Source organism: Gobio gobio, assembly GCF_949357685.1.
Source record: "Gobio gobio genome assembly, chromosome: 10".
Taxonomy (NCBI): Eukaryota; Metazoa; Chordata; class Actinopteri; order Cypriniformes; family Gobionidae; genus Gobio; species Gobio gobio.
The window spans coordinates 43,340,314-43,353,192 of NC_137116.1; the positions used below are offsets into that span (position 1 = coordinate 43,340,314).

Genomic DNA, 12,879 nt, shown 5'->3' on the forward strand with positions numbered 1-12,879 from the left:
TCATGTTTATTTGATACTATAAATTAACTAGAAGGAAGAGATGATTGGTTCCCGAGCAGCTTTAAACGAGGTCTTACAGCGATCTGTCATGACACATTAAAGAGCCATAAAACCCTATGAATTGTTTTAATTTCTTTCTTTTTTTCTTTAAACAGCAAAATGTAAGAGTTCAGACTTTGTTTTATCTGCCCTGTCCTGTCTGTCCACACATTGTCAGTATCCTCTTTGCTCTGGGATGTGTTCATGATGTGTGGGGTGACAGTGCCATGGCTTGTCGGACATAGCAACAGTAACTAAAGAGGGCGGAAAAAATGTGACAAAAACGGTTAAAAACATTTTTCTGAATATTTTCTTTTGTGTTCTACAGAAAGTCAAACAGTTTTGGAACATAATGAATTACTTTGATTTTCAGCAATGGTAAAACATCTATAGTACCATACTGAAAGGAGTTAATGCTGTTGGTGTCCTGGATTTTAATCAGGCATGTGAACAGTTACACTGACCTCCATGCTCTGACATAAACTCAGCTGAACCCCCCGCTCGTATGCATGTCTAATGCTCCAGTTTTGTATTCACAGCCCATTGCTTATTTTCCCCCCATTACTCTGCATGTCAGAAGCAGTTTAGTACTGGTGCAGGTGTTTGCGAAGGGCTAAAATTACCCGGGATGCTCGCGGAATGAGGAAGCGGACGGATTTCACCTTGATAGGTATTTCGTTTCATCAGACAGTTTGACTGTAGCTGAACAGAGATGGATAATTATGGCATGCCTTAAGGGCACTACATAGAACTCACTTTCATACTATATGAAAGACATGCCAAGGCAGCAGCATACCACATAATGCATTTGACTTTTGAGACAGATACAAGACCTTCAAGAGACACCATGCAGAATTTTTTACTAGTCTTTCCATGTGGACAGTGTAGAACAAAGTGAATGATTGTGTTCAGGGATTTACTTATCAACAAGCTGCTTTTTTTCCTATCTTCAGTTCCATCAAGTTTTAATATTCTCAGGTTGCTTGTTATTTATTGGAGTCACTGACGAGTGACTTACCATATTTTTTTCCCCCTAATGGCATAACAGCACTTAAAAAAAAGAGCGATACGGACTGTGTGCAGCAAACAAATTATTCAATTTTCACGCCTCAGTTGTATTAAAACTGCAATTAACACCAGTATTCCTTCTATTCACCAGATAATTAAAATATGCAAAAACACTGCAGCATTGTCTGTAGGAACCCATTACACTTGCTTCCACACACAGGAGCAAAAAATAAATAAAAATAAAACACAAACCAGTCAACTTAATTTAGCGGCAAATATTTGATTAAACTGCTTACTGCACAAATTGTGACAGTTCCCAACGAACGTGAGCCATTATCTCTGTGTTCCCGCAAAGCACAAAATAACCAGCATATTTACATTCACTTTTTATATAAATGATTTATATCAGGCAAACTATTTATATAAGGTAACACTGGTACAACAGCTCTTTTTTCTGCTGGTCTGCCCAGAAGTTGAGATTTTAACTTGCTAATATATGTTAATATTTTCAGAATTTGTATTTTCAGCCATGTTTTTGTGTGTCAATTTTTTTACATTTAAATCTATACATATTTATGTTTTTATTTAATATTAAGTTTTACCAAAAAACAAAACAAAATGTATTATATTTATTATATATTTTTATTGATGCAAACTGAATACTATTTTAGCCATTTCAAAAACCTCAACTATGTTATCCAGCCTAATATTTAAGTCAGCAGAATTTGCAACACCAATATTTAATGTACTCCAGAAAACCAAAATGTTTTAGGTCTGCAAAACATGGTCAACAAACAAGATGATAAAGTCATACAGAACTGGCCAGATAGGGTACCAGCCATCCAAAAATAATAAATAAATAATGCAAAAATAACAAATAGTAATCACGTTTCAAATACGCTCCCTTTGGTGAAAGTTTTTATGTCCAGCCTAGGGATTGGGCGATATGACCAAAATCACAATATGAGTCATTTTATTTCACCATAACAATATATATATATCACAATATAGTTATTTTTGCTTTAAATCAGGTCTGTTGATCTATATATAAAAAAAATTGATACCTTTGAAATTTCATTATTTAATTTTCAATATCATTTAAAAATAATTCTAGCCTAAATAAAAATTTCAAACTTATTGCAGACAAGTAAACTGTGATGAAATGGCAAAGAAAACAAACTACAATTGAACAAAGACACAAATGAAATAGACCTACCTGAAAAACTTCTAGCACTCGAAATAAGAAATACTACATAAAATGTATAAAGTAAATCAAATGTTATGTAAAAACACTGCAGCATTGTCTTTACTGTGAAAATTAAATATACATTTATTCTTATTAAAGTTACAAAAGTGATTTAGTCAGAGAGATTTTCTCTCTTTTTTTTGTTGTTTGATTAGCATTAATAATGATAGCAGGTAATGACAGAATTGACTGCACGGATCCGTTATACTCGTGCGTTTTCTCTCAAGAGTTTAGCTCACTTAATAAATAATAATAATTAAAGGAAATGTATGTAAGATTGTGGCCAAAACTGGTACTGCAATCACTTTCAAATGACTGTAGAGGTGTATCCCCTCTCTCCCCTCCCCCCTGACTCGAGGTTGCCAGATAGGCTGCAGGAACGTAGGCTGCTCCAAGGAGCTTCCAATGCCAAGTGACGAGTCTCCTCAACCACCACTAATGTGCAGCATCCACCTGGATGATGCAACGGCAGCCATATTGTGCCAGAACGACCACTACACACCAGCTTATTGGTGGAGAGGAGACCAAATGATGAAGTCAATCAGTATATGGGGATTATTAGGAGGCCAATGGGCAAATTTGGCCAGGAATGCCGGGGTTACACCCCTACTCTTTTTCCGAAGGACATCCTGGGATTTTTAATGACCACAGAGAGTCAGGACCTCGGTTTAACGTCTCATCAGAGGGACAATGCTTATTGACAGTATAGTGTCCCCATCACTATACTGGGTGTTAGGACCCACACAGACCACAGGGTGAGCACCCCCTGCTGGCCTCACTAACACCTCTACCAGCCGCAACCTAGTTTTTCCAAGAGGTCTCCCATCCGGGTACTGACCAGGCTCAGCCCTGCTTAGCTTCAGTGGGAAACCAGTCTTGGACTACAAGATGATATGGCTGCTGCTTAAGACATTAATGACTGTGTTTACTTGCAAATACATGGTCACTTTTGACACATAGGTATGTATATTTAACCGTTAAAGCCCATTTAGGTGGTCCAGTTCAGTTCTAACATGTTTTATGACAGCACAGCAACGTCACGTGAGCGTAACCACGATAGAGACGATAGTCCAAAATCTCTACCGGTATATCGCCCACCCCTAGTCCAGTCCAGTCAGGCCTTTCACATAAATACATTGCAATTCCATTTTATGTCACTAATGGCACAGAAATTACACACTTTACCTTTAAGAAAAATAAAAAAAAACTTGTATCATAGTGGGATAAAAGATTGTTTTAAACTGCACATAGAGGTGTATATGAGATATATTTGAAATTATCCTATCCTACAATGTCCTCTATTACTGTTAGACTGGGGAGTTGTGAACTGTCAGGTGCGATTGATATTTTACCTAGCCTTTATAAAGATCAGACGAAATGAAGAAGAGGAGGATTATTGAAACAGCACTTTTGAGATTAAGGGAAACCTTGCGCTGGCCTTTAGATGTAATGACACTGCTGTCGTCACTCCAGATTGACTTCATTTTGCTAATCATTCCTATGGTTAATGAGGCCGTGACATTTGATTGGAGTTTGACCTTTGTGCTGAAATATAATTCGACATGCATGGATGTATGTAAGTTTCCATTCAGGGGAGTCGTAAAATTATTCTCGCTTGTATATTACCCGCTATGAATCTAATTTTACGGGAGTCTTTATTGTTAATACCCTTTGCAGCTAATATAATCTATGGCATGCTAATGTGCAAAACCTGTGAAGATTAATAACTTTGCAGTACTGCAGATCTGTAGTGTAGAATTAGTGGATTAAAACATCTTTTTCTGCAAATCATCAACGTGTCTTTTTTGGGGTCATGCTATCTGTCTTTTATTATGTCTGCCGCTGATCCACGCTCTTGTGTAAACTTAATTGTGCGTTAAACTTTTGGCCACTTCGCAGGCAATAACAGATCTCAAAACAGCATACACAGCTAGAGTCAAGCCAATTTGTAGAATGTGCCAAGACATTCCCCCCTTTTGCACAGATTTATGGAATACAATAGATGATCTACCCAGAGGACTTTGCATTGAATGGATGACTAGCCTAATACTGCGCAATACCAAACAGACAGTACAAATTACCGGCTAATGGCATACATGAGAGCTAATGCCAATCTTCATCCTTCTAGGACTGAGACTAGAATAATCTCCCCAGGATACACAAATACAGCTGACAGATACTGAGTTTGCCATATGTAGGCTACTCTGCCATGCCACGGACATGATATCTAGTCTAGATTATGCAATGGAGCCAAAGATTATAAATGTAACAGTAGACGTGCATTAAAAGCGTGCCTCTGTGCCCAGTCAATGACTAAACAGGCAACGTTTAAAAAAAAAAAAAAAATGTATATATTACTGTTCAAACGATTACTTTTATTAAGCAAGAATGCGTTAAATTGATCAAAAATGCCAGTAAAGATTAGATGAAGAATAAGATAAGGAATAAATGCTGTCTTTTTAGTATTCATCAAAGAAACCTGAAGTATAAAAAGGGACACAACTGTTTCAACATTGATCGTAATCAGAAATGTTTATTGAGCAGCAGATCAGCGTATTAGAATGATTTCTGAAGGATCATGTAACACTGAAGACTGGAGTAATGGCTGCTAAAAATCCAGCTTTCTATTATTTTAATTAAATAAATGCAGCCTAGATGAGCATAATAGACCTTAGACATAAAAAAACTTTAGTGTTTATATAAAATAGGCCTATATGGTCCAACTTTATATTATGTGGCCTTAACTACTATGTACTAACATCAAAATATAAGTACAATGTACTTATTATGTTTTCATATTGTATTGCAACTTTTGCTGATATTGCGGTGGGATACGGGTAAAGTTAGGGACAGGTGTGGTGGTGTGGGTAACTTTAAGGGTAGGGTTAGGTGTAAGGAAAGTGTCAACAGTGTAATTGTAATGAATTACAGATGAATTTTTTTAAATGTAAGTATAATGTAAAAACATGTATTTACACAATAAGTGCATTGTATCAAATTATTAATTTAAATGTAAGTACATAGTAGTTAAGGCCACCTAATATAAAGTGGGTCCAAATATATAATTTAAAAACATATTTGATTTATATAAAATGTAAAAAATAAAAACGACAGAACACAACCTTCATCTTATCGACCAACATGGAAGAACACTAGATTTCCCAGAATGTCATTACCAGTTCCTTTTCCTGTCATTCCAATTCTTGAGAGTGAGAGTGGCCATTTTACTATACATTTATGGAAAAACTGAAAAAGAGCCAACACTGGATTGCCATCTTTTCCCTATATTTGTCCGGCTTAAGAAACTTTCAGTCACAAACATGATGACGCATGTCCACTTTGACACCACATTCCCATTAGCCTAACCAAATTGACAATCTTTCAACACCGGTACCTAGTTATTTTTCCCTATTTGCTTGTTTTCCACAATTATACAGCAGCTGAGGCTCGTCGCACAAAATTTTGAGTGAGCCATTATTTTCACAAAAAAAGCTAGCAAGATGCACGCTCTTGGCCCTTTGACAATTCAACCACCTTCTTTGCTGTAAATTGCCGGGCAGTTGTGTGCCAATTACAGCTTCGTGAGTATCTTCCACCCTCCGATTTCAAAAAACCCACACAGTGTTTTTGATGCACTGCATTGTGGTCTGTGACCCAATAACCTGTGCCATGCTCATGAATAACCTTAAACTGCCTGACGGCCCTGCGTGTTTCACCGCCTCAAATACGTGATGAAACAAAAGCTGATTAAGTTTCGTACACAGATTATTTATGTCCTACCTGGTGTCTCCCCAAAAGGTTTCGGTGGTTTGGCAGTCACTCTGGAGTTGCTTGGCTGTGTGGTGCTGTGCCTCTTAGGATGCACGGTTGTAATCACCGCATACGTCCTTTGGGGGCTGCGTGTGGTAGGGATAGTTACGGTAACTGTGGGAGTGGAGGGGGCTAAAGAGGTAACGGTGGTGTTCGGGGTCACCTTCGCCTCCTCCTCAAGCCCCTCGTCGGCCCCTGTAGGGCCCCAGTCAATAAATCCTGCCACTGTGGTGGTCCTCCCCTCCAGGGAGTCATAGCCGCCCCCTTTCACCTGCCTCCGTGAGCGAGATAAATGCAGATTTAAATCAGATTTACTCCCCTCCGGTAACGCAACCAATTCCCCTTTGTCGGAGGGGGTCAATTTACACTCCACACAAAGTTGTCGTTTCTGGAGTGACTGGCGGTTTTTCCGCCCCCACAGTTTGACGCCCCAGAGCGCCCCGCGGTTACCTAGTGATGGCAAGGGAGGGGGAACACCACGATGCAAGACACCCAGAGTCCTCAAGTGTTGGCCGTTGAGCGTGTCCCGGGTGGGCAGAGGGTGCGGCTGCCGGCGGGGCACTGATCTGGGCAGTAGTTTGAGGGTGAGCCCCTGGCCTGCTGGTGCACACAGAGACAGATCCATTGTGAAATGTACAAGGATGAAGAGGATCCACATTCTACATCCCAGCATTCCTCCAGGTCTCCAAGCAACCGTGGAACTGGAGAGCAGAAAAAAGGAGACAGAAATCAGCCACATTGGAGAATCTTAATCAAAGCGCATGATTTCTACAATCACAGAAAGAGGATGCATGCGCAACATTTACACAACTTCTTTAGCATAAAGACTCTCTTATTACGTCTTTCAAGGACTCACTACAGTAGATTGGTCTTTACGGCACTCTTTGTAATGTCCTTATTTCCAACACCATTTTCCAGTCTAGCGATTTTTGCTCTAGGCTTCGTTCTGCTCTGTGACTCACTAAGTTCTCATAAATTGAACTCCAATATTAATTAGATGTGTGATTCTCCTTTAACAGCTAGATGCTAAAAGTAGACTTCAATGTTGTTTTGAAAGACATTTACTTTCAAAGACGTAGCCCTCACACTCTTCAATTACTTTGCTTCGTAAACAAATGTTCTTGCAGCTGAATTGGTCTCATGGCACTAGCAACATCAAGGTCATGGGTTTATGTATTGAAAAAATGTATTGCTTGAATGCACTGCATGTTGCTTTAGATACATGTTTGGTAATGTCTTATATGTTTTGGAATCTCCTACAATTAGTGTCTGTCAGTGATCTAAAAATGAGCCACAGATTTATTAAAAATAAACAGCTATAAAATTTATAAAAATAGAAAACGTATGTATAAAAACCATTTATATTACATTGAGAAAATGTTCCAAAATGAAGTACAAATCATACAAATTATATTATATATTTATATACATTTCCCAACAAACGATATCCAAATATTTTGTTCCTTAATGCCGTCAATAAAATAAAATAATAGCAATTCATCTCATGATTTCTAACTAGTCTTTTAAAAGCAGAATGAAATGTAATATTGTAATATAATATAATGTAATATAATCAAATGACGGTTGTAAAAAATTAAATAAAATAAAAAATCTTTTGAAAGCAGAATTAACAGTAATATAATCAAATGTGGTGGTTATATAAATTAATAAATAATATCACATTCCACTGTTATTATGACAGCCCTAAAAAAGCATTTTGTACATTTTCTCTTCACATTTTCCTGGACACACTAGCACCCCCTTGTGGTCCCCTGAGGATCCTTGAAACCAGTTTGAAAACCACTGGTAAAGTATCAAACCACAAAACGTCCCATTTCCACTGCGATTTTCACCTCTATGCTTTGCTTTAGCTGGCCTTCTACTTGATGGGTGCTGTTTGCTTGTTTTTTAATTCCAGAACATAAAACACATTGGAGTGAGCTGCCATACCCTCATATAAAAAAAACATGTCAAGAAGCCAAGAGTCTCTATTGATCCAAACAGAAAGAGACTTCATCAAGGGACATCTGTAATCTTTCCTGTCCTTCCACAATATTGGTCACGGTCAAAGGCTAATTTAGAGGGATTAAAGAGCCCACACATGAATGGCCTTTGCTGTTGCTTTGAGTTAAGAGGTGATGGATTTTTATTGAGCTATCTGACCCATTGGTGAACCAGCATGTCTGAACCAACAAGTCCAATGCATAAAGTGTAATATTTGAAAATCATATATCTGAAAAACACTAAGAGTTTATAAAACCACCATACCAAAGGGGAATCAATTCCCCTTTATCTAAAGAGCACTTTCATTTACCTGTACTTAAGAGTGTGTTTGGCTTGCTGCTTCATCTGTTCATGAATAAGATGGATTCTTCAAGCAAACTAGGAGAGGGCCCTTGCTCTCCATTTTCCCCTCTTCTAGCCTCTCTTTACATTTCTCTCATTGCTAATCGGAAAAAAAGCGCACTTGTGGTATCTGGACTGACTGAACTGGGTCAGAACCTTTGGCCACTCAACTGAGAGATCTTACCTCACTAATAAGGTCCTTCAATCCCATTGGGCTGGGCCCCGAGGGGCCTGACTCACACTCCCCGTGCTTATGTTTTCCATTAGAATGTAATTCCTGTCAGGAACATCATTGTATTTACTTAAGGAGACAAATCGGAACCGATGTTGTGCTATTAATGATCACCCGTCTGCTGGTTTTTGATGAAATTAGGTGGCTACATTGTGAATTCAAGGCTGATGTGGTATTAATGAGGGCTAAATTAAGGGTCACACAAAACAGGGTGTGAATTCGAGTGAGAAACATTGAGGACATTTTTTCATGAACAAGCCCTCCCAGCTTTTACTTATAACGCATCAGCTACGATTCGGGTCAGTTAGATTCTGCATTGTAATTCATTGTAATTTTTAGTACCCAATTTGAATTCACAGACAACAGACACATTCAGGATCCAAAAATAGCTTTTTTGCCAAACTGACCCATTAAGACGACCTCTTCCCATTACTTGCCATTCATATGAATATTAATATGAAGATCTGTGGTTGTTTTTAGCCACAAATTTTTCCCGAACAACTGATTTAATTGCATTATGCATATGTAAGCATATCCTACCTCACAATTGAACCCAAGTAATGTTCTTGATAAAATTACCAGCCAACTAGTGAATTCCAGTATTGTTTTATTTACTCACCAAACTTGCATTCTGTGCAGTTTTCCGTGACTATGTGATACATTGAACTGATAACATAAGAAAATAAATGAAATAAATAAAGCAAAGAAGGCAGTACAATAAATTAAAACTACAAGGGACAAAGATGAATAAAGTAGATGAATAAAGAAGATTTTCCCCTTTTGAATATTCATTAGGCTAATGTTCACTATGCTTGCAAGCTTGCATAAGATTTGTGCTTAGTTGCTCAGATTTAACGGCAACACAAATATAGACTCAGTGGGAATATGTAATTTCTTTTCTCATCCATATTCATGATAATGAGGGGAAATATATATTTTACTTAATAAAATGAAAGTGCTAAAGGAACACATTTCCTGACACAAGCAAGTTAAAAGAAGAGGCTTGGGAGTTCCTAAAAAGTTAAATGGAAAATATGTGATCTGAAAAAGCCTGAAAGATAACGATAAGACCATCTCCTTTTCCATCTCGCACTGTTAAAGGGAATAACATTTGAAACTGAACTGATTATGAGTTTCACCAAAGTCCTTTTAAGTCAACTTTGTACCACCCCCAGATAGCTACTTCCTGTCAAATCTCCAAAACTAATGCCAAGCTTATATTTTAATAGCATAAAACAAATCACCAATAAAACCTGCCAAAATGATATGAGAAATGTATCATTAGACTTAATCAAGCTGAAAAAAGTATTCACTGGCAAAAAAAAGTCTTCTTTTCTAGTAACATTATCTAAACATCGTAAAAACAAGACAAATTTAAGATTTGAGATATAAAGATTTTCAGAGATTTTTTATGCATAGATCAAAGGTAATTTAGTGGTTTCTAAAATAATTTGAAAAACAATGGAAGCTTGTTTCCGCAAAGGAATAACAAAATGTAAAAGATAATTCAGACTTTTTTTCCTTGCAATTGCAAGTTTACGCATGTCTCGTAATACTGACTTCTTTTCTCGGAATTGTGAGATATAAATTCCAATTCTGAGGGAAAAAAAGGCTGACTTTTCTCAGAATTGTGAGTTTATGTCATGCAATTCTGAAAAGAAATTCTGAATTGTGAGTTTATGGGCCCTATTTGAACAATCTGAGCGCACGGTGCACTTAGGGCATGTCCGAATCCACTTTTGCAAGTTTAACGACGTAAAAAACGATCGCCGCGACAGGCCCATGGTTCAAAAGGGTTGTACGTAGTCTCTTATCCCATTTGTGCCCAAATTTTTCTGAATGGTTTCATGCATATAGTCATGTTAATAGTGTCCTATGTGAACATGTTCTGCATTTATTTTGCCCAGGTTTTAGTTTTTTTTCTTAAAAATCGTATTTGAATGTGCGGCAACTATAGTTATTAATATGTTGTATGCACCCCTTCAATTTCAAATTTGACTAGGATGAGAACATTTGGCATCTAACTCAAAATAACTGCTTTCAACAGATCAATCTTTATTCACAAACAAATTTATTATGTATAAAAGTCGAAGAACATTCGATGCAAAAGCTGCATCTATCTTATAATCTGTTGAATATGAAAATACAACAAACAACAAATACATTTGTCTTAAAGTGGTGGAACATAGTGCAGAACAAAGTGCAGCCATTTAGTTGCCCTAACAGGTCATTTTGTATCAAAAAGTTAAATGAAATATTAGATGAAAAAATGACATCCATATAACAAAAATAAATAAATAGTCCCATATTCAATGGCTGACTGTAGTAGGTGATTTCATATAATAATATAAATGTAAACTCATTCTGAATGTAAACTCATTACTTGTCTGAATTTCCACATTATAATGGAATTGTAAGCTACTAGTCATAAAGAGAATTGGGGTTCTTGACCGATTAGAATGAAATGCATCCATTCCAAACTGGATGAAGGGTCCTCAATATTTGGGCCCTTACAAGACATAATATCATAAAATATTATATTTTCCCCTATCGAATTAAGGTCTACTGTACAGTAGAGATTTCAGTTAAAGGGTTAAGTTATGATTTAGGTGGGATATTATGAAAGCAAAAAGCACTAAACAAGACCAAAAATCTTGATTTATTAACCTGTTAACACAGTCTACCCCATTTCCCCATTATATGTACTTACAAGTCATTTGCCCACCGGCAACTCTAGTTGCCGCTTGGACTTTTGACTAAGTGTACAAAAAACTATAGATCCTTTGTAAGAATTGTTATATATATATATATATATATATATATATATATATATATATATATATATATATATATATATATATATATATATATATATATATATATATATATATATCCTTATGCTCATCAAGCCTGCATTTATTTAATCAAAAATACAGAAAAAACAGTAGCCTAATATTGTGAAATATTATTACATTATGTTCTTTTTAACTTTGTATTAATCCAACAATCTTGAAAAGAGTATCACAGTTTCCATCATTGACATTAAATCCTCATATTAGAATGATTTCTGAATGATCATGTGACACTATGCTGAAAATCCAGCTGTGATCACAGGAATAAATTATATTTTAAATTATTTTAAAATAGAAAACCATTATTTTAATATATTACACAATATTGCTGTTTTTTATCAAATAAATGCAGGCTTGAAGAACATAAGAGACTTCTTTCATAATGCTGTATAATATTAAAAAATGTTAACGTTAATATAATAAAGTCCTTTCACGTAACCATTTCGCCAGCCTACACTTCACATAATAGGCCTGTAACGTTAGGTGCCGGTGGCACCTGGGTTTAGTTTCATGAAATAGTAAACGGTGTATCAATATACATAAATACAAGTGAATTTAACACTACTTACCATTAATGCGACTTTTGTTGCTGCATGGTCTTGTACAGTGATTTGTTTGTTGTCAGTTAAAATCCATTTTGTCAGTGATGCATTTAATAAAATGAGACAAACAGCAGGAAATCGTTCCACGTTCCGTCTGTCCATGTCATTTTCAACCGATTTATGAATAAGAACAGAAAATTACCGCTTCACATCACATCGCCCAATGGAATTTGAACTTGCTTTGCCAGATCACGATTGGTTGGTGTATTATACACTAACAAACGGGCATTGGTGAATTGTGTAATACTTTAAAATATATAATATATAGATGTGTAATTAAATCAACACATTAGCTCTGATTATGGATGAAAAAAAAATATTGGTTTACTTTTTTCTCGTCAGGCCACTAGGGTGACCACCATCAAACAAACCAAATGTGGGACAATTACTAAGTTTGCATGGGACAATGTGGGACATGTTACCGACACTAAAACATAACCTGAAACTGTTACACAATGTCTATCTAACTTAATAAAAACATATGTATTCTGCCTTTCAGATGATAAAAATACTTTGTTCTTTAGTCCCTTCCAGAAAACACCATTACATCAATGTAACATTGTACATGTCATTTATATTCAACATCACTGAGCCCAAAGGCAGCAGGCATCAGATCTGACCAAGTCCAATAATGAACAAATAAAATATAAAGCAACATGAAACTAGTTCATTGACAGTAATATATATTATATTATATTATATTATATATTAAGAATATAACCAATTTACCGAATTATCCATTCG

The 12,879-nt window shown here is 36.3% G+C and overlaps 1 protein-coding gene across 2 annotated transcripts in view; it reads right to left on the reverse strand.

Annotated features, from left to right (window-relative positions):
• Nucleotides 1-12,879, reverse strand: part of ajap1 (adherens junctions associated protein 1) — an 88,102-nt gene that overhangs the window by 37,815 nt on the left and 37,408 nt on the right. For both annotated transcript variants that reach the window (XM_079826907.1, XM_079826908.1), the window contains exon 2: nucleotides 6,074-6,804. In XM_079826907.1, the coding sequence (XP_079683033.1) occupies nucleotides 6,074-6,804 (731 nt within the window). The remainder of the gene's footprint in view (nucleotides 1-6,073; nucleotides 6,805-12,879) is intronic.